Source organism: Macrobrachium nipponense, chromosome 7, assembly GCF_015104395.2.
Source record: "Macrobrachium nipponense isolate FS-2020 chromosome 7, ASM1510439v2, whole genome shotgun sequence".
Taxonomy (NCBI): domain Eukaryota; kingdom Metazoa; phylum Arthropoda; class Malacostraca; order Decapoda; family Palaemonidae; genus Macrobrachium; species Macrobrachium nipponense.
In genome coordinates, this window is record NC_061109.1 from 22,533,210 (window position 1) to 22,556,773 (window position 23,564).

The following is a 23,564-nucleotide window of genomic DNA, read 5'->3' on the forward strand; positions in this document are numbered from 1 at the left end:
TTGAGATTATACGTACGTATGTGTTAACGTGCGCGCGAACAAATATAGGTGTTCTTGCGTGCAACCGCAGAGCAAATACCATCGTGCGTAGAGTATCGCTTTCGAGGGAGACGGGCGTTGGTGTCAGAAATATATATTTTTTTTCTTTTATGCTGTCGGGAGAATCCCAAAATAAGACTGACTCAATAAAACCGGTCAATAGTTTGTGCGAGGATAGAGTGTGTGCCTGCGTCTTCCAACCTATGATATATCGATTTCTGTGAGAAATGTGGCTCATTTTACAATTCATTGTACAAATGTCCATGCAGTTTATAAAATTAAGGCGTAATTCATGCTAGTTCTCCACAATAGATGAGAAAAATATATATTACGTGGGCGACTGAGTCTAGAGGAGCATTTAAATCTTATTAGTCGTAGTATCACCAAGTGCTTTAAGAAATTTCGTAACTTGTCCCCACCCACTCCCCAAACCCTAAACCCACAGCCCCTCCCCCCTTTTTAGGATAAGCAATCAATGACCGAGGACCTCCCCGAAAAAAAAAAAAATAAATAAATAAGACAAAAAGGTGTTTTCTGAAGTGGGCGAAGTGGCTACCTAGACCGAACGTTGGAGCGGAGAGAAAAGGGCGGCCGGTACACCAACTACACATCATCCTACACCTACTTCCATTAACGCCCTCTGCTCTCTGTTCCCAAAAAGGATTCTCTCGCCACATATATAAACTTTGGAATTGGAATCCGAACTTCTTTTAGTATGCGGTTTAGACTGGAGTAGTATAAGCAGTGTAACAGTCACACAGGTGTTCCGTGTTTTGCCTTTAAAGGGGCGTGATTGCAAGCAATTGTGGAGTCTTTCAGGATACCGACGTCTTTTGGGTTACTCTACAGTCATGAACAGTCACGGGGTAAGTAGCCTTCGTTTTGTGTGTTGGCATGAATGAGGAACAAGTAGCATGTTCTTGTAAATGGAGATGAAGAAAACTAAAGTGATTGTGTATTTTCAGACGAAGATAATAACCGAGTAGGACTGAAAGACCTTTGGGCAAAAGAAATAAAGATAAATCTATCAATCACTGACGAAAATTGAAGCAAACAACGTGATTATCTGAACTATGGATGACAGTACAAATTAAATCTTTAAAATTGTCAAAATTCCACATCCCGATAAATTGACAGTCACCATTAAAGCTGTAAAAAAAAATAATAATAATCATAATATTTTCCAGTATGGTACCACTCGTAATAGAACACTAAGGCTTGTTGCAAGTTTCACTGACGTTTATTCATTTGTTTAAGACGAATCCGATCTCTTTAATCTACTATGCTTGAGACAGAAACAAGTCTATGAACTCTCTGAACAAAGTTAATTTTGCAAAGTAACCTAATTTAAGGCCCACAAGAATAAACAAGGTTAAACCGTTACTTGTAAAATATACTGGCCATAGTCATGAACTGACTATTTATCTTTGCTTTTAACCCAAGAGTAACTAAAACCAACCTAGTGAACCGTCTCTTGGGATTCCAAGTATAGCAAGATTTGACATTTGAATAACTAGACAGAACTAGCTTTCTTTTTAGCTTCAGCAACAATCCTGAGTACACATAGCACTACTGAAGCGTTGAGTACCATTTCTTCGAGTACATTTGGTGGGAAATAGCTACTGAAATGCCGAGCATTTGTTTTTCCTTGAGTTATAAGCCTAGGTTGAATTTCCAGCTATGCGTAGAGTTCACCCACCCACTAATGTCTTTCGTATACGTTTTATCGTGTGGACATTGTTGATGTATTTTGAATTTCACGAAGTTTTGCCTAAGGAGATTCTACTGAAAAGGGAAGACGCCACTGAAAAAGGGAGACTACTGAAAAAGAAAGATCCCACTGAAAATGTAAAAGCCATCTCAGTTATCGTGCTGATCATTAGACTCACGTTAAAACCTTAAAACAATTATCTAAATACTTTCTTTTCTAATGTTTATATAATCATTTATAAAAAATAGCATTTCTAGCATAAATCAGACCATATCAGCGCAGTTAGTACTAATTGTTGGTAGAATTCTAGTCTGCTTGTCGTGAAACACCACTTGCGTTGCGTGCAATGAGAATTAGCCAGAGTACCCCCACCCACCCCGCAACCACCTTCGTTAATCGATAGATCAGCTGTGCCTGTTGATTTGACTTTTTTCTTTCTTTAAATTTCCCCCTTCGTACTCAGCCTCCTTTGAGTTCCGATACGTGTGTCATACCTGTTGTCTGTTGTGTAACATTTCGACCTGTTGAATAAATCGATTTATTTTATCCTCCCCCTTCAGTTCAGTATTAAAATTCGTGGTTGTAGTTCAGGGATATTATGTTGAAAACTTCATCAGTAATTATTGTTATTATCATTGATGTAACTTATTTCATACACATTTATATGTAATGATTATTTTGTAATCAGCATACTGTAATTGTAAACTGCCTTCAGCTGACATGAAATGTGTATTATTATTATTTTTCTGTGACTGTGTGTTACTTTCCAGCTGACAAAACTTATATTATTATTATAATTGTTAAAAAGAATTGCAGAATTAAGCGAGTTGATTTTATATATTGTTTTTTTTTTTCTATTTTCCTTACTATTCTCTTCTCAGACTCCGCGATGTTTCTGAGTAACTGGCCAATATTCATAATGGGAATTTTCAAAAAATTATAAATGCTGAAGGTAATCTTTTATTAGAACAGGATATCAGATTACTTTCAGCATTTATAATATTTTGAAAATTCCCAAAATGAATATTGGCCAGTTACTCAGAAATATCGCTGACCCTGAGAAGCTAATTATAAGGAAAATATAATAAACAATATATAAAATCAACTCGCTTAATTCTGCCATTCTTTTTGATAGCATTTGCCTAAAAGAGGGTCTACTACCAAAATATGTTGTTATTATTATTATTATTATTATTATTATTATTATTATTATTATTTATTACAACTTATTTCACCATGCATTTCACAACGGCAGTTATCCATTACCAAGTCCAGAAAAAAAAAAAAAAAAAAAAAAAAACAGGCGGTGGACCATTACCCGGAACGCCGTGTCTTGAGGTTAACCGCCGTTACCAGATGTCGACTTCATTCATCTTGTTACAAAGACTTTATCTATATATTCATAGGTATATCCGTGTTACTTGTTATAGATACAGATACGTATATTTTCTTGGTTTTTAGGTGTGTATGTATATGTGAATGCGTTATGAAGTGTGTAATTTGTTTGTGTATTTTGGATTTCGCGAAATTTGCCACGGTGCTGTAGGCCTAAGTAGATTCCACTGAAAAAGGGAGATGCCACTGATAAAGGATGATGCCACTGACGTAGGAGGTTCCAATCCAATGCAAAAGGATGCTACTGAAAAAAATGGGGGATTCCTCTGCAAAAGTAAAATGCCACTGGAAAAGAGAGATTCCACAGAAAGATGGATTCCACTGAGAAAGGAGATCCCTCTAAAAAAGGAAGGTCCCACTGAAAAGAAGAGGTGCCATTGGAGAACACAGATTCCACTGAAAAAGGAAATGTCACTGAAACATATAGATTCCACTGAAAAAGGAATACACCACAGAAAAAAAATTCCACTTAAAAATGGAAATTCCACTGAAAAAGTCCATTTCTTTCTGGTCTTGAAATGTGATCAACGTTTTTGCCATTAGCTCAAGGTGAAACCGGCACTGAAAAAAAGGGCAAGAAAAAAGGTCTTATATGACCAGGGATATTTTCTTTTTATAATGTAATAAACGAGTGTGCTAAACGCATTAAAGGCTTAAGATAAACAGCCTAAGGTAACCCTAAACATTGATTTGGTACTAGAGGTAATCTGTTTTGTGGTTTGCCTTATGTTACAAAGTACTTAGAATGTGCACAAGGTGCTGTTTTTATAAGCACAAATTGCCCAAAGGATATCGTACCCTGCAAGGAATGTACGGTACACTAACTTAAAACCCACGGCAAGTTATCAAACCTAGACCGAGGTAGTACCTACGTGCAGCTTTTGAGAATCAACCATCAGCGAACCGACGATGTGGTGCACATTCATAACAAATGAAACATCATTATCTTAATACTAAGTTATTATTATCTTACTAATAAGTGTTTTTTTAATCATAATTACTAATAAAATTCAAATAAGCTAAGCGAACAGCTTCCCGCTGCTCTGTCAGACCGATTAAACGTGCTATCTAAATCCCGCCAACTCTTTCTTTCTTCTTCTTCTTCTTCTTCTTCTTCTTCTTCTTCTTCTTCTTCCAGATTCACATCATGTCCACCTCCAAGCGTCGATGAACTCTCTCGAAGCTCAGATAAAACTTCTGCCGACTTTTTTTTTTCTTCTTCCTTCCTTTATTGCGTGGGTTTAGCTTATACTTACGATGTCTGGCCGTAAGAAGTTTTATGTGCACGAAAGTATAACTCAATGTAACTCGTATTATGTATCGTAACTACGTAATATTAGATGTTTTAAATGGACGTCGATAATCGTTTGGTCTTGGGGTAAAGTTTCTGGTACATAATGGCTTCGTGGTTTTCCAAAATACCATTTTGTAATGTTCAAAACCGTTAAAAAAAAGAAGCTAAATTGTATCTTTATGGTTGCAAAAGCAAGTGTAAACATGATTTATGTCGCCATCATATATACATATATTAAAAACGATTATAATACAATACTACAACACTTTATGACTAGATTCAAATCACATTATTATTATTATTCAGAAGATGAACGTTATTCTTATGGAACAAGCACACCAACGGGGCCAACGACTTGAAATTCAAGCCTTCAAAATATAAAACGGTGTTCATTTGAACGAAGCAACAGAAGGTAACAGGAAATACAGAAAGGAGATAAATTATTAGAAAAGAACAAATGAAATAATAAATTAAAAGATAGCTTTCTCCACTGCCAGCAAAACGCTAGACCAACTCCACTGTAGCGAAGTGCAGTTATACACCTCGCCTTCAGTCTCACAATTGAACGCATGACATCCCCTTGGCGTTAATTCGGTTAATTAAACCGATTCTGAAAGCGTTTAATAGGTGTAACTGTCATCATTGAGGCCCGGGGGGTGGGCCAAGTGATGAGTCATAACCTACCGTAACCTCCCCCCACCAACCCACAGCTCCTCTTTCTTACCCCTTCAACAACCCCATCACTTCACATCACTATCATGCTTCGATACTCTTCCGCTAGCTTATTCTCTCTCTCTCTCTCTTGATACGGGTGGTCTTATTGAGAACTAGAAAACGGTCACTGCACCGACCATATATACTGGTCCGTTCAAATCTTAAATTTTTTTTTTCCTTTTTCTACGATGGTATTAAAAGTTTGTAGCCTCTAATACGAAATGAAATCGTTTTATTTATGTATTTAAATATTCATTTATTTGCTTTTTTCGTAAGTGAAGCTGTCAGTACAATAAACTTGGCAGGTAAAGTTACTGAACAAATTAAATGCGAATTAATTTTCTGACCGATATGCATACAAGTGACATTATGCACCCTTGTTGTTCGCAATAGTCTGTCTTCTTACAATGATATTGACATTGTGCCTGCAATGAAATCAATGAGTCCCTTACGACGCTCCTAATTGGCTGTTGATAAGCCAGTCACAGGGGCGGAAACTCTCAGTCTCTCTCGAGAGTCCACATAGGCAGGATGTATGTTCCACCTCTCCTGAGGGATACTTTTGAAAGACATATCCCTCAGGAGAGGTGGAACATACATCCTGCCTATGTGAACTCTCTCGAGAGACTGAGTTTCCAGCCCTGTGATTGGCTTATCAACAGCCTATCTAGAGCGTCGTAAGGGACGGGCCTAGACATCCAATGCACGGTTGATGTGAATCTACTAGAGTTCTATTAGTCTTAGGGTGCTATACAGATTCGTGAAAGTCTTCATACATATCACAATTTTTTCTTATATGAATCCATCTGTATGTAATCCAATGAATACATGAAAGAAATACAGGAAACATTGAACATAGACATGAATATCAAAGTTTTTCCTCCCGTATCCAAACTAGAAAATTGTTTTATAAAAAGATCATTTAAAGGTCACGCAAATAAAAATATAAAAGACAGCACTAGAGTTCCATCCTGCGGGATTCCTCTTCCATTCTTATTATATAACTACCGTTGTGGGAGTTTTAAACCGGAGGACAATTATGATATAATAACATAATGACGCGAATTGGATTGTGGGAGGAGGTTGACCTAACGACCTCCGTGCCACGTTCGGGGTCAATCACTGCCGCCGCAACCCGGCTGGTTCACACGCACTCTCGGCTTTGGGGGTCACAAAACTCCTCTCTCTCTCTCCAAGGGAATTGCCGCAGTCACGTCTACATTCGAAATGTATCCTTCTTTGGCCGTTTAATTAACTCGTCAGGTGGTTTGGTTTCTTCTGCCGTTCACCGAGATGAAATCGCCTACTGACTCTCTAGACCTATACTGATACTCCCTCTCTCTCTCTAAATCAAAGTGAAGGAATAGGGAATGAAAAAACAAAAAAGAGAGAAAAGGTTAGGAAGTCGCTCAAAAGATGAAAATCATTGTTCTCCATCGTTTCGCTTTGAATAGGCTGCTTCCTGCTTCATCGCGTATTATCTTAGACTCTCTCTCTCTCTCTCTCTCTCTCTCTCTCTCTCTCTCTCTCTCTCTCTCTCTCTCTATATATATATATATATATATATATATATATATATATATATATATATATATGTGTGTGTGTTATATATATGTGGGCGTGTCTTAAAACTTCCTACCAATAGAATAGGAAATGTGGAAGTCATGCGAATTTCAACAGCCGGTCGGTCTCCTCTCTTCCTGCAGTATAAATACTGCATGATGATGATTACGACTATGTTGTGGCCGATCAATAACACTTCACCTGAGTCCTTTCTTTATCTGAGTAGTAGCCGCCGCTCGCTGTTTAGTGCGGAGCCCGTCGGGAAGTTCTCACGGGGACAGTGGTTTATCTCTGTCCTTCTTGGCCAGTTTCCTTCATCCTGGTTTATTCATTTGATGGGACAGTTTACCCTTGAATTCCTACGGTTAGTTTTTGTATGTTTATTGAGCGAATTATCCAAATTAATGATACTGTCTGTCGGTAAGGTTGGTCTATCATGGCAATAAAAGCTCAGTACACGGTCGCAGTACAGCCAGACACGTTCATCATGTTGTTTTTCCAGTATCTTCGTCGTCTCGGACCGTATCCTTATTTGTTCATTTGATGGGATAGTTACGCCTAGAAATCTTGATGTTGGTTTTTGCATTCTTATTTATCAAATTATTCAAGTCTAGCACACTGCAAATTAGTGCTACTGCAGGTTGGTCTATCACAGCAATAAAATTACACAGTCGCAATAAAGAGAGGCCCGTCCATTAAGTCGTTATCCCGGTGGCTGTTTACAGTCACGTGAAGTTGAAATGAGTTGTGGCAGTGATGCGCGTATTCCTGGCTTATTCCACCATCGTAATCGATTCTTGCTAAGGGAATAATTGCTTTGACGAGAAGCTATTATTAAGTCGATCACAAAGTTTTCGTTCTCCGTCGTTCGTCCTCCCCCAGCAGTTGGAAGTGGTCGGGGGACCTCCTTCCAAACCCGTCTGCATTTCTCTCTCCGCCTGACCGGCGCCGCCCGTCGAGCTGCACAAGTCCTTTCTGATCATCTATGCAGCTCATAAACAAACTTTTAGTCATTTCCTCGACGTTGTTCTTCTAGTATGTCCGTTCATCCCTCGTATTTAGAATCATAAACGATGCCATCTATCGCTAACACACCTCTTTCGTCAGTTGCGAATCACTGGTCTAAAAAATCGGAGAAAGTGACCGTTACAGGTTACTTAAATATTCACGTAACTCATGTTACCCGTGTTAACCGTTGTATCGAAGTGCGGCCGGCCAGCCGGCTTACCGCTTTACCTCGTCAAGACAAAAGGTACGGATTTATGCGTCTTTTGGAGCCATTCTGATGTAGTTTTAACGTCTTTGATTGCTTCTTGGTAACGCGAGCAAAACGGAACGCTTATATCTATCTGAAGTGGGTTCATTCCTTTTGTTAGTTTGCTCTTAACTGGGGATGTGAATTTCTGTGTGTGTGTGTGTGTGTGTGTGTGTGTGAACTAGAAAACTAGAATAGTTACTTTACTCCTCCGTTCTTACTTGGCTTCCCTATTTCATTGCGCCTCTGAGCGTCCTAGAAATGCTTGGTTTCTTGTTTTTTTCTTTCTGTTAATGCCGCTAATTCTCTCTCTCTCTCTCTCTCTCTCAGAACCACCTGCTTCATCACGTATCTGAGAATTGAATCTTAAAATGTAACTCAAACACGTTGGAGCCACGATTGAAAGACATTAGAATCAGGTGATGTCATGAACTACCTAATATGGATTAGAAAGCAAATCTTGCTGAGTTTTAACTTTTGAATCTCCCTCAATCATAATGTCAGTGGGTTGTAAACTAAAAAATTGAATTTACACCGATAAGATTATTTTGATTTAAATGATCTAACTCACACAGATTTAACGTATTTGTTGATAAGATTATAAAATTTTAATTGACACTCGAGTAATATCGTCTACGATATTTTTGAATGTGTAAAGTGGTTCCCAATATCTCACTTTTCATTTATGTAAGCCGCCCTGTAGGCCTATAGACCGTCAGTAGGTTAGAATTTATATATTTTTTTTCTAATAACTTACCTTTCAGTGATATTACGGTTTCTACGTAAATACTTCACTGCTCTCTTATTTAATATGAATACAAAAACAAACCAAGACGAAGTATTCCCTGGAAATCAGAAAAGCAATGTTGGCCTAAACTAAATTGCAAGATGCACGTAAAGTTATGGCTTACTGCAAAGCCAACTTCTCTTCTCCGTCCCCTCCCTTTTTTTCCCTTTTCCCCGAGTGCTCTACGTCAGCTGGCAGAAGAATGAGATCACTCCACACTTGTCCACTTCATCCCTCGTAATATGTCGTGTAGGAGTTGGAGTCACATCCTGCAGAAGAAGAATGTATCAATAATGGGAGTGGAGATCAAGTGAGACTAATGCACCTTATGTTTATCCAACGTGATGAGCTTTTTTTTTTTATGTATATAGGCCTATTGTTTATCTAGGTCCATAGGACATACATTCCATTTGTGTACGAAAATAATTTCGAGACTATATATTATTACATCCTTCATATAAAGCAGCTGCGATACCGTCAGATCAAAATGGTATGTGGAATTTGTAGAAAATATACCTTTTTTTGTTTGGTTATTTCTTTAAAAGTTACGTCGCAAACATTAGGCTTAAATGAGAGAAACAGTTAGTCATATACATAATAGTTTATTCAGAACAATTGCCATGACAAAACACAAGCAACTAAAACCAAAAATGGACAGAAATTCGTCCAATTGAAACAGAAACAACCAACAAAGTACATTCTCAACCAACATGGTGCAGAGCAGCTTCATTGGATAGTGGGAGGAGGGGGGAGAGGGGAGTGGGAGTCATGGCGGGAAAGATGATCTCATGTAGTGACTCATTCGGAGAGCGAAGATAAAAATTCACTGCCTCTCCCCGTAGTAACACTGTCATTATTCATGGACGTCTGGATAGCGAAAGTGCAACTATTCAGATAAATATTCGTTGCTGTAAAGTGCTTTTAAGTTTTGCTTGCAAAGCTAAACGAAGGTTTACTGGCAAAACGAATATATGCTAGGCTTACAAGCAATATTTTAGTGTAACAAAACAAATCAAGTTCGGATCGGGTTGGAATCCAACACGCGATATTATCAACTATATCGTGACCTGATATGACAAGGTCACTACTAAACTGCTGCAGATACAAGCTTAATCCTTGCTGTGTTTAATACCATCTGGTACTAATTGGTTCGTTTTCAAATAGCATTTTATGAATTGCCAAATGAAACTTACATTTTCATATAAAGCAACTTCCATCGTATTAGTTATTGGATTTTTTTTAGTTCACAATTATAATCATAAAGTAAAATTTTTTTTCTTAATTTGCGTTTTATATAAAACTAATGTCAAGTAAGAGGTTGGTTAATCACATCCAAGATAATTGTAATTCATTCTAGACGATACATTCAGTAAGTTGTTTCACAAACTATTTCATCGCAATATGAGTATTAACGCAATACCGCTGAAATGAACACTAGCATAGCGAAATGAATGTATTTGAGAGAGAGAGAGAGAGGCAAGACTGGCTGTATTTTTTGGATACCTTTCGGTCAGTGAAGCGGGTCCATTTCATCTGTCATTTACAGTTTTCTTGGGTTATTGGCCGATTTACATCATAGCTTTCATTGCGCAGACATTTCCTTTAATTTCATCTCATTATTTCAAAGTTTTTTTTTTTTTTTTTTTTTTTTTTTGCATCATTTTGATGAACTACTTATAGATTAGATTGATAAGGTAAATCAAACTTACCGAAAGTTTAATTTGAAATACTTTCCCAGAAACTAGAAAATTATAACGTCTTCAAGGAATTTTTTATATATGATTTACAAATGTCTCTTCGTGCTGTAAAACAAAATCTTAATGTATCGAAAAATCTAAATGTGAATAACCTGGCTGCTAAGAATTCTGAAAGTCGGTTACGTTTATTATAATATAACTTCCAATTATCTCTGTCTGTCTGTCTGTATATATATATATATATATATATATATATATATATATATATATATATGTGTGTGTGTGTGTGTGTGTGTGTGTGTGTGTGTGTGTGTATCCAGCCGTTCAGTGAACTTCGATTCATCATGATAAATTTATCATACTGAACGTCTGTTGCTTTTTTTATAATATTACTTCCATTTATCCTTATTTATATCCACGCCCTTCTGTGTAGGCCGAATTATCAGTCTTTATTATAGTATGCTAGAACATTTTATAATTTAAATCTTGCTTTAAATAGTAAATGGAGCATGGTCATGAAGCATAGCACTAGGGAAATACGCTTTCCTAATTTTCATAATGTTTACCTGTGAAGAGTGTCGAAGACGGACAGACAAGGGAATTTTATGTTATTTGCAATGGGAATTAAGACTTTCATCAAATAAATTGAGAGAATTGTCCACTTTTACGTTTAATCATAGGAAATTTACGGAAGAATGGTTCAAAATGTGAAAGAAAGAGAATCTCGCCAAAGAAATGAAGCCCCCATGATCCTACTGCATAACGGTCGATGCGGTATTTGTAACATTTGAAAAGCCAGCTATTACGTCCGCTGATTATGCACATCTACATAAATCCGCAAATCCGCTTAGTTTGATAGGACAGATTACTTGAAATTTAAGTTAATATTAAAATTATTAAGGCTTGGTTTAAGCAAAGTAAGTAAAACCTCAAGGAAACACTAATTTACAGATGATTACATTTTATGCGAATAACCGACTTCGATCTCTCCGATACGATAGTTTCCAACTATGGTAATGTTTTACGTTGTTGCTGCTTCAGAAAGCCAAAACCTATGTTCCGAAAGCTTTCTTGGGACATATAATAATAATATCATTTAGTTTTCTGTATATTAAGAACAAGAAAATGCATTGATATTGAAATAAGCGATATTGAGACCATCCGTATATTTGGCATTGCCGTAACACTTATAAGCCAATGGACGCGCAGGAACGCGAGGCTAAACCAATGGGAAGAGTGCGCGGGATGACGTCACGAAAGTTATATATAGCAGTGGTGGCGCACCTTCGAAATCATTCGAGATCGCGAGAGCACCAGTGACGGTTCTTGGGATCTTGCAGCTCCTCGTTCCTCCACACTAACCTTATAATATTGCAACAAAATGGTGAGTTGCGGTGATAATTTTACCATCTTTACGAAAATATCCTTTACAGGATTTTTTGTAAGGATTATTTTGTTGTAGAATGATAGTGATGAATGCGGTGACCGTTATTGGTGAAGGGGGTTGGGTGTGGAAGGGCGGGGGTAAGTAGTGGCCCGGGTCGTCGGGGTCTCCTTGTTCAGAAGGGCGCGGTATTAAGATGGGTGGTTGCCGGGAACTTTTACCTTATTTTACTTCTTGTCTAAGTATCTTCGTATTTTCGACCTTGGATATTGGGTGTGGTATTGAAAGTTTGTATTCGAATTATGAAAATTCAGAATTTGCATGAAGTTGATATAACTGCATCTGAAATGATGTTCCCTGGTTTTGAGTAGCGTTGTCTAAGGTTATTTAACCGGAGTACTGTTAAGTTTTGACGGATGTTGCCGTTGACTATTCAGATCTTATAATTTTGTAAGTAAAATGGAAGATGAGATCTGCCACTGAATAACTCCTGATTTGGTTATCTACCGAATTAACGTTAAATGGACAAGTTACCGGCTTGACGGTAGTTTGAATTTTTAAAATTTATATTAACCATTGGGTTTAGATTTTCGATGAAAAGGCTAACCAATATCCCTGTCTAGACCCAACATGGGGGTTTAGGAATTTCTAGAATTCCAGTTTTAATTTTGGCACAGGATATTGTTAAGGCAGCCGTATCCCTGATTGCGGTAGATATTGGTACGGCAGTGAATTGCGCATGCGTCAATTTCAGACCCGCCGTACAAATAAGTCGCCTCAGTGGCGTGGTTGGTATGGTGTTTGCTTCCAACCTCGGTGGTCGCGGATTAGATTCTCTGCCATTCCATTGAGGAGTGAGATGTGTATTTCTGGTGATAGAATTTCACTCTACGTGGTTCGGAAGTCCCGTTGCTGAAAATGAAGGACCACTGGTTCCATGCAACGTAAAAACACCACACAAGCAAGCAAATAATAGTGTGGGGCGACGTTGGTTACGTCAGGTTCTGTCGGTGGTGCCGTATTTGGTATTTCTACAGAAGCAGTTCGCACGGAACGTGATCGCGGATACGACATCCACTAGGGATTGGGCCGTCCAATGTATTTCGCCGTGTTTAGTACTGGACCCTGGGGCTTACAGTCGTCCGAATAAATATTACTTAAAATTCTCGTTTAGTAAGAAAAACTGCATAGAAAAACCGCAGCTGCCATAGTCTAGGCCGCCGCGGATAAGTACCCTAGATTACCCCCGTATTGCGTTATTGACTTGCTGTAGGTACGGCAGTTTGCTAATCATGCAGCAGTTGCCGTACACGTTCGCAAAGAGCTATAGGTAAGGCACTAGAAGAAGATAAGTGACAGTAGTAGTAGGCTAAAAAATCGAATGGTACAGGGGTGTATATGTACGATCAACGTGAACAACCCCTAAAAAGTACATTATAACTCGTCCTGACATCGGAGATGGCATCAGACGTGACTTGTTGGTGAGAAACGGAGCTAAAGACCTCTACTCCGGTGTCAGGACGCGTTATAATGTACTTTTCTTAGGGTTGTACACATTGATCGTACATGGTCCACCCCCGTACAATGCGGTTTTTTACCCTAATAGTCGAACTGAATTGTTTCGCTGAACATTTTCAGTTCTTAATGTCAAAGTGAAGCACCATACAGTCTCATCAAAGCACTAAAACATTTTGACAGTAAATTATAAAAGATCACTACTTAACATACATAGATTTTGACTGCATGAAAATTAAAACTAAACTACCTAATGTACGTGTACTTCAAATCATCTTTATCTCTGAACCGTGTAATAATACATCAGTTTTCGCCGGTAAACATATTTTTTCAGGTTTTAAGCAGCTGCAAAAAGTAAGTCTACGAAGAGTCAAAACTTCCAGAAGTTGTATATCTAGGTCACGAACGATCGAATCGGGCCTGAAAAGAGCTCCGAAGAGGAGATTCAAAGTTTTACACAAATCGTGCTCTGCTGTATTCTAGGTAGTAAGGAAAACCACCAAAGTCGATCCTCTGGTAAACTGCCTAATCAATCTTAAGTAATCTTCCAAATAGGTCTACACATTAACAGCATGTTTCCCATATTGGTCGAACTAATGACTGTTGCACTAATTTACTAGCTAGGCCTCAAATCTTTGAATCTCTTCTTCGGAGCTCTTTTTCAGGGCCGATTCGGTATTCGTGACCTGATATACAATATATGGAAGTTTGACTCTTCATAGACGTCTATTGCCTTTTTCAGCTGTTGAAACTTAAAACTTAGGTGGTAAACAAGGGTTCGCGCATGCGCAATTCACAGCCGTACCAATATCTATGCAATCAGGGGTACGGCTGCCGTACCTATATCCAGTTTGTTTAAAATTTTATCGCTATGTAAGCTGATGGATAATGAGTTCCCCTAAGTAATAAAGCCTTTTTTTCAGCTGTGAATATTGCAACTAGGCCCACTAAAAGCATTTTAAGAACTGCTTACTTGTCTGACGTTACAGTTGCTGTCGTACAGAGATGGTTAGGGTACGTGGATAATTTTTTTTAATGCAATTAACTGGTTCTTTTAACCACTGATATGAAGTGGTATACACGAAGTCCTGTATTCTTTGCAGTGGGGAGTGTTCTTCATAATGGATGCTATTGGGTTACTATCTGAACTTTTAATTGGTGGGACTAATTTCCCGTTTTGAATAAACGGAACGAAGCTTTTCGTTAACTTATTTTTTCAATCTACTAAAGATTTATCTATTTTGCTGTATTCTATTTATAACCTTAGGTATTGGTGTTTCCTCTGTAAATGAGATTGTCAATTTAAAGGGGAATTAGCCTATAGTTTAATATATTTAGGTACTTTAATGTAGAATGTAGACAATTGTTACACTACAGTTGAGATAAGCTGTGAGGAAATCTGGTAAATTCACCCTCTGGTTAGGATGTAAGTAGTATATATATATGTATTATTAATTGCCAGGCGTCAAACTAGGTAAAATTCAACCCTTGGTTAGATCAACGCTAGTATTTATATTTTATTAGTTGCCAGGTCAAACTGGCCTCTTAAAGTCTATGGATTAATGACTAGCCTGAATGTTAGGGTAGTCTTGGATTAAGGGAAGTTTACAGCCCAACCTTAGCATTTAGCCTAGTTTAGCCTATCAGCTGGGCAAAAATAGGAAATAGTTAGGTTTTCTGATGAGTTTTGTTATTCAAATCAATTAGCTTGTCACTTAATAAATTTGTCACATTGTGACAATTAGCCAGTTTTTATATGGAAGATGCCAGGTCATGAGTGTCGAATACTTGAAAGTTTTTGTAATTGGATTCAGGGAACAAAGTTCCATCAAGTAGGGAAAACGACCAGGCAGCAACAGCGGCCACTTCCTGATAAAGAACTTTAATTATGCCTTTATTTCGTAATTTAGGGGAGAGCACATAGTGGAGGGCAGAGGTGTTTCCTGGAAGGGCCACCACTTTACTGATGCTGTGGCAACAAATAGAGTACTTTTTCGGGAAGGTGACAGTTATGTCGCAGCCTGGTCGCTTAGATGCAGCATTCAGAAATTTCAAAATAGTCCTTGCCTCCTGGTTTGTATATTAGGAAAAATACATGTGCTTTTTGAAATGCAATGTTGCCTTTTAAGCTACCTTCTGTAACTTAACCTAGTTTGCTGTTTTCTGTATGTAGCCCTTTTCTAGAGGTATCAGGCTAGTTTAAATGTACAGGAACTAGGTTGTACCTGTGTACACAGAGTTGTACCTTGATTAGTAATTTGAAATGAGTTACCTATGAACCTAAAAACCACTAAGAGAAGCAGGAATTTGGCTAGATAAGTGGTGACTTGAATGAAGTATAGGTTGGTGGCCATTGTGGGTAACAAATTGCCTATAGACACTTCCAAACTTTTGGACTTGAGCCAATTACCTCCGTGTACTGTGCCTTTTGTGTTACTGGGCATGCATAGGAAGAGATTTTGCTCATTGTTTTAGAGAGCCATGGAGGAGTGCAAATGGTCTATGTGGGCTCTCATATTTAGATTAGTCTTATCTAGTGTGGTATCGATTCTTGTATTTATAGCAAATTTTTTCCATTTCAGCGTGAGTGCATCTCCGTCCATGTTGGCCAGGCTGGTACCCAGATGGGCAATGCCTGCTGGGAATTATACTGCCTTGAGCATGGCATCCAGCCTGATGGTCAGATGCCTTCGGACAAAACCATTGGAGGTGGTGATGACTCTTTCAATACCTTCTTCAGTGAAACTGGTTCAGGAAAGCATGTACCCAGAGCAGTGTTTGTCGATCTGGAACCCACTGTGATTGGTAAGTTTGTGTAGATGAATTGCCTTTCCTTGTATGGATCATGCTGAATTATATTTTACTGATGTATGAGGTGAAGGATAGGTTTATAAATGGCAGAAAGTAATTCTAAAGCTGTAGACTAATTTATAGGTCTCTTAGATTAAAGATATGGACTCTTTCAGATAAGTTAAATCTTGTCAAGTCTTAATTTGATTTTGACCCTTTCTTCATTTGCAGATGAAATCAGAACCGGGGTTTACCGTCAGTTATTCCACCCTGAACAACTCATTACTGGCAAGGAAGATGCTGCTAACAACTATGCAAGAGGACATTACACTATTGGAAAGGAAATTGTTGACTTGGTCTTGGACAGGATTAGAAAGTTGGCTGACAATTGCACTGGTCTTCAAGGTTTCCTCATCTTCCACTCCTTTGGTGGTGGCACTGGGTCTGGCTTTACCTCACTGTTGATGGAAAGGTTGTCTGTTGATTATGGCAAGAAGAGCAAACTGGAATTCGCTATTTACCCTGCCCCACAAGTTGCCACTGCTGTTGTTGAACCATACAACTCTATTCTTACTACACACACCACCCTAGAGCACTCTGATTGTGCCTTCATGGTTGACAACGAAGCCATCTACGATATCTGCCGCAGGAATTTGGACATTGAAAGACCCACCTACACCAACTTGAACCGTCTCATTGGCCAAATTGTATCCTCAATCACTGCATCTCTTAGGTTTGATGGTGCCCTCAATGTTGACTTAACAGAGTTCCAGACCAACCTGGTGCCTTATCCCAGAATCCACTTCCCCCTCGTAACTTACGCTCCAGTTATTTCAGCTGAGAAGGCTTACCATGAACAACTGTCTGTATCAGAGATTACAAATGCCTGTTTCGAGCCTGCTAACCAGATGGTGAAATGTGATCCTCGCCACGGCAAGTATATGGCCTGTTGTCTGCTGTACCGTGGTGATGTTGTACCAAAGGATGTCAATGCTGCCATTGCAACAATCAAAACAAAGCGTTCAATCCAGTTTGTAGACTGGTGTCCAACTGGTTTCAAGGTTGGTATCAACTACCAGCCTCCAACTGTTGTGCCAGGTGGTGATTTGGCCAAGGTGTCAAGGGCTGTGTGCATGTTGTCTAACACCACTGCCATTGCTGAGGCTTGGGCCAGATTGGATCATAAGTTTGACTTGATGTATGCCAAGCGTGCCTTTGTCCACTGGTATGTTGGAGAGGGTATGGAAGAGGGAGAGTTCACCGAAGCCCGTGAAGATCTTGCAGCTTTGGAGAAGGATTATGAGGAAGTTGGTGTTGATTCTGCTGATGCAGAAGGTGAAGCTGAAGGTGACGAATACTAGAAAGTATATTTATTCCTTCCTTGTCTGTCTTTTTTTACATTAACTTTTTGTTAATCTATTCATGTGAAGGATAATTATCTTGGTTTCTCAAGAGATTGGTCCTCAAAAAATCTCATTCCAGGCAACCTATGTGAGTTACGAAAATTTTATTTTATTTTTTCACAGTTAATAAATTTCAAAAATCTACTAGCTTTTCCTATTCACCTTATTTCTTGAGAAAATTTATATAGATAAAGGTTAAAAAATAGATATTGGTGTGATTAAGGCTCTACATTTTTAGATATATACTGGTTACTAGTCCTTCAATACTAAATAGTTTAGTCACTCCGTGAGTAATGTTTAGCGTTGTTACTGGAACTAAAGTTACCTAATTTTTTTGAAACCAGTAGAGTTGTCACTAAAGTCACTGATAGTGAGTTGAGGTTGATAACTAATTTTAGTACTTGCAGTAATGGGTTATTTTATTAAGAGTTGAGAGCTGTCCTTTTAAGTCGGTTACATTAAGTTAAGGTTAGTGAAGTAGATTTTAACATTTGAGGGAAAAATTTATGTAATTGTCATTCAGTTAATGTAATGCTTCATAGTTTTACAGTTTGAAGATAATTCATGGAATTTTGATCGTTCTGTGTAATTTGTTCCCTTATAGTTGAGTAGAGCTGCTGTTACTCCATACCTCGCAAAAGATTGAAGTAGTTGCTCAGTTCTTTAGTGTACATCATAATGTGTTAAAAAGTGGTCATATGTATTTTAATATTGAAAATGTCCATAGTAATCGAGCTCCATGTTTTGCTTCCTAGAAGGATTAGTATCTTGGCACAAGCTGAATCTAATTCATGGTAGGATAGTTGAAAGGTTAAAAGGCTTGGCTTGTTTACCCAGGAAAATTAAATTTTCCTAAAAATTTTAGTTTGGCGATGTAATAACCTCTAACTGGAGGATACTCCTGGATAGTACTTTTAAAATGCTGCAGTGTTTGGCATAACTAATGCTTTGTCAATTGTTAGTTTCACAACTTACATGGGCAATACCCAACCCAGTGAGAAGGGGTAAGAGATCTGTATTTCTGGTGAAAGGAGTTCACACTCGATGTGGTTTGAAAGTCGCAGAAAGCCATTGGTCCCGTTGCTGAGTAACCACTGGTTCCATGAAACTTTAACCTTATAAACAACCCATTGAAAGTTACCATCCAGCATCCATTCCCAATTTGTTTTATATCAAAACTTACTATCAATATTCCATCACTTGACACTACCTACTTTGATAGGGACTTAGTATGTAATTAATGTACTAGATTGCTGCTTTTATACTTTTATTTTTAACATCCCACTAATATGCACTGGTTTTGTAGACTGGAGGTACTGGGACATCTACTGTATGTACTGGAAAATATAACCATTGAGAAATTGCTTGCAATGACTGGTTAGAACTTTAGTTTCAGTTGCACATGGGCACTGAAATAGTTGTAATAACTCCTCCATTACAAATTCCTGAGAACCATTTTGACTGCCTGTGGTTAGATTCGCCTTAAATGTTTATTAAATGGCTGTATGGTGATAGGAATGTACACCATGAACAGGTCAATCCTTAATATTCGCAAATAAAATTTATTAAATTTGTTAGTCACAAATTAAGTCAGTTGATTTGTGTTGGTCAATGAGTTCACTCTGAATGTTCTGGGATCACTTACGCCAATGTAGTGGTCATGGTTAAGCCAACGGTACCCTTTTGCTGGGTTATTTCCATCTTCTGGTGCACATGTAAATTAAGGTGTGGTAGAATGGTCCAAGATTAACAACGTAATGTAGGGTCTTTGCATTAGCCCTATCCAATGAGAGAGTTAAATGCTGGAAGTCAGTTTACTATCTAAAATTTCCAGGTCAAGAAGTGAGATTAGCAGGCCAGTTGAAAACTTTTATGGTAATGTTCACTGCAATTGGAGGCTAAAAGGTGATTGTAGTTTTAACAAAACTACCCAGCATCTGATCAACTCATTGGAGTATGGTGATGTAACTGGTGCATGAACACTTGCTTTGGCTGCTGCTGTGTCTAACTCTTACAACTGAAATGTTTTGTCAGCAGCATACATGCTCTGGCTGTGCCTTACCCTCCAGTACCCATTACATGGCCATTTTTCCTGCATCTCTGCCTGTTACCTTGATGCCTGTGGCTCCTGCTAAGCTGTGCTTACTGTATTTGACTATGGCTGTTCCTCATGCTTGTGATGCTTGTTATCCCTTCAACTCATGGTCCATGTTATTATGGCTACACCTTCATCTTTGTTGAGATACCTGCTGTGCTGCTTACAGCTAAGTACTATCCTGATGGCTGCTCTGTTACCTCTTCTGTTAGATGCTGGTGGAGGAGGATGCCATTGCATACTGGTCCCATGTCTGCTAGTCCTGGCAGTAGTGTATACTGTGCAAGGGAGAATGTCCAACCTCGCTATTACATCTTGGTGTAACCGTTTAGTTTTCTCCCAGTTCCACCTTCATACCACTGTACTGTATGTCATCTATTTTCAGGATATATATTTTGCTGCCCAACTACTCCAACCCACCTTTTTGTGTTTACTGCTGAATAGCTGAAGGTGGCCCAGTTCTTTGTTTATTAGCCAGGATTTCATGATTCACTCACTTGGCTGCCTTACAATTATCTGCCCTTCCAAACCTATCTATGAAGATTGTTCTCCTTTGCTTTTGTGTCTTCAAGGAGGGTCTGTGAACTAAGTTACACCTGTTAGTGTTTATTCGTGAGTAGGTTTGTCTTTTGCTCTGGACTTTGTTGTAAGAATCCAGGCAGCCCGCAATTAGGACTGCACCACTGCTGCTGATGCTTTGGCCTCGTATTTTACCACATGATGAGAATGCTGTTCTTTGCAGTTTGTGTCATCTGTCAGCCTCTTAGGAGATGACTTCAGACTTTTCATGTGACAGGTCAGCGTAGGAAGCAAGTCTGAGAGCATTGTATTGTTCAGTTTAAGTAATGTAATTCTTTGTGCAGATGTTTCAGAAAAAGAAGCTGGTCAAGTAAAAGTGACTTCATGATATTCAAGTCCTTCTTTGGCCTTTAATAACAGACATATGGGCATTTCAGTTATCTTGAATGCAAGTACAGTACATGCTAGTGTCAGTCTACATCTTATCCCTTTCATTTAAGAGATGTGGTACAAAAAGGGGTGTTTGCTGTGATGGGACAAGTTTTACTTATTCTGAAAGATACAGCAGTCTTCATCTGCCTCTTTCCAATCATCCGTATTCAGCAGTGGAAATGTAGTCTTTCGAGGTCACAAGCTTCTATGTTAGGGGTGTGAAACTCGAATCCTTTCGAGGGGCAATTATGCACTTGGTTATGGTCTCAAGGGCCATCAAAGATTTGGTAATTACTTGTTCCTTATGACTCATTAAGATTTGCAATAAAAGAACCTTATTGCCAGTCATTAAATATGAAATAAATGAATAAATTGTCATATGAATGAAAGGTAAAACTTAGTCTCATTATGTCTCGTTTTAACAGCTTAGTAACTTTAGTTAAATTTCCTCAGTTCTAAGAGTTACAGTAGCGCGCAAGTTGAAAAATCTCTTGGTACCTCGCGGGCCACTTAGGCCATCCCGCAGGCCACATTTGGCCCGCGGGCCATGAGTTTGACACCTCTGTTCTGTGACATCTGTTTTGCAACTTTTACTACTGGAAGTAACTCTTGACGCCGCCTGAGCATAGGTCTATTTATGCATTTACCATGAACTTCCTGTACTTACTGGATTCTTGCCATATAGTCGGGGACCTCAATTTCTCGACCTCCCTCCTAAATTCAGGCATTATATGATTGATGGGTTTGTGATTAATATTAAAAATCCATACAGAAGAGTTGAGAGCAATCAATTATGCATGCAGCCCAAGTGTATCCGAAACCACCCTTCTCATAGTATGAGTAAACTGGATACATAACAGCCAGACGAAAGGGTGAGGGATTGACAATTATTGAAAAGTGCATTTTTTAAAAACTAAAGTACCCATAGTCAAACTAGCCCAACAAATTAAAATAATTTTTAACTTCTAGGGCAGGTCAAGAAACATTCCAAACCACGCTATCGGGCATTATTCTGATCGATAGGTTTGAGTGCTTCATATAAAAAAAAAAAAAAAAAAAACTATTCTATATATTCTTATTGCAGCTGCTAGTACGCATCAGTGTCCAATAGGGCATTGGGGTTTATGGACATATCCAGCTACACGTGCATAACATGCATATATAAGAAAAATGTAATTCAGATTTCTTGCTCTTCTGCATCAGCTGTAATTCTTAGATGCTACCAGTAAACCTTCCTATCGTTTATGGTCATGGATTATGCTTAGAGGGAAGCCCTTCCCATACCCAGCATCCTTTTTTTGTTTACAGGTCAAGTTCTTTCAGTCTGCAACAGCTTGGTCTCATAAAGGTACTGCCTACACAAGATTAGAAAAATATTCATACTTCAGATTTCTAGCAGCTATGATTGCAGCCCATTTATCATCAGCTGTAAGAAAAAAAATACTAGCTCCAGCATACTAATAGTTTATCCACGAGTGATTTTATTGCATTATGCAACACCTGAGACTTATAGAGAGCGCAGTCTTCACATTGCCATCGTATCTACATATGGCAGTATGGCTCCAATCATCTGTAGAGAAAACAGGGTAAAAATGTTTCATAAAAATATAAGCAGGAAAAAGGATTTTGACGGTGAAATAAACATGGGAAACAATCTGATATCTGCCAGTGTAAGGTTCTTTAGTTTAATCTTTCATACACGCTTGAAAGTGTGTACAGAACCACAAGTAAGACTGTATTAAAATTGATATATACAAGGGTACTGTATACATACTACTTTGGGAGCTCACAGATAGACCAACCCAGCAATGATTTTATCTATTTTATGTTATTGATACAAAATCTGCTCAGGATGAGACATACTGAATAAACGCCAAACATTTATGGAAGAAACTAGGCCTATACTAAAATCTGCGATAGATATTTGAAAAAGACAACGAAGACAACAAAAACGAACGAAAATCTGTATTGTGAAGTTCTGAAGTAGGTACTATACAGAAAAACATCTTAACTAATTGGCTGTGTAAGTAAATTATCAAACACATTAATGATATTGAAATGAACCATACGAGGAGATATTTAAGCGCTAACTCTACTAAATAATTATAGCCACATTCAGACCAAATTTTTCATGAAAATGTGTATTGCAATCCAAGCTTAAGGAACCATCGCGTTACACCAAATAAATTTTTGCTATTGGTAGGTGGTGGGCCTAGGAAATCACTTGGTAGTTTACTGTTACAAATTTTTCGCCTATCTTGCTCACTTACAGCAGTCTGAAGCGCCTCAGCGGCGTGGTTGGTATGGTATTAGTGTCCTACCTCGGTGGTCGCGGGTTCGATTCTCGGCCATTCCATTGAGGAGTGAGAGATGAGTATTTCTTCTATACTCTGTTTTTTTTCATCTGTCCATCCGCCTGTGGTGTTTTTGTATGGTAAAACTACGTCCCGGGCTTTGGATAGTTACGCTATGTGTAAGTTTTAGGTAAATAAAAGGATATCTGGGTGTACATTTGCAACTGAAAAGTGTTTTAATAATTTACTGTATGCGAATTACACCGTTAATATTCGAAATAGGATGTTAATATAATCGTTGAATGTAAGCTGAATGTAACTAGTCAAAAGCCCGGGACGCAGTGTTACCATACAAAAACACCACAGGCGGATGGACAGATGGAAAAAAAAAAAAAAAAAAAGTATAGTGGTAGAGGTTCACTCTCGACGTGGTTCGGAAGTTACGTAAAGCCGTTGGTCCCGTTGCTGAATAACCACCGGTTCCATACAACGTAAAAGCACCATACAAACAAACAAATACAGCAGTCTAAAAAAAAAAGAAGACCAGTTCTATTGGATTTGTGAGCGGAAAGACGTCTTAGAACTGTAAAGAGGAATAACTTGCATCTATTCATCCTTTTTCACTGGAGGATGGTTTTGCACATTAAAAAGTCAGATAGATTACTACCGAGTGTATG

The 23,564-nt window shown here is 38.4% G+C and overlaps 1 protein-coding gene across 3 annotated transcripts; it reads left to right on the top strand.

The window, feature by feature from the left end:
* Positions 1-875: 875 nt before the first annotated feature.
* LOC135217060 (tubulin alpha-3 chain) lies at positions 876-17,691 on the top strand. Of its 3 annotated transcripts, XM_064252691.1 has the most exons (4): positions 11,691-11,839; positions 14,278-14,368; positions 15,937-16,159; positions 16,376-17,691. In XM_064252691.1, exons 2-4 carry the CDS (start codon positions 14,360-14,362, stop codon positions 17,503-17,505), a joined length of 1,362 nt encoding a protein of 453 aa, XP_064108761.1. In that variant the 5' UTR covers positions 11,691-11,839; positions 14,278-14,359; the 3' UTR covers positions 17,506-17,691. The 3 variants fall into 3 exon arrangements, with proteins under 3 accessions (XP_064108760.1, XP_064108762.1, XP_064108761.1); XM_064252690.1 differs by lacking the exons at positions 11,691-11,839; positions 14,278-14,368 and adding an exon at positions 876-905; XM_064252692.1 differs by lacking the exon at positions 14,278-14,368 and having other exon boundaries at positions 11,681-11,839.
* Positions 17,692-23,564: the final 5,873 nt, after the last annotated feature.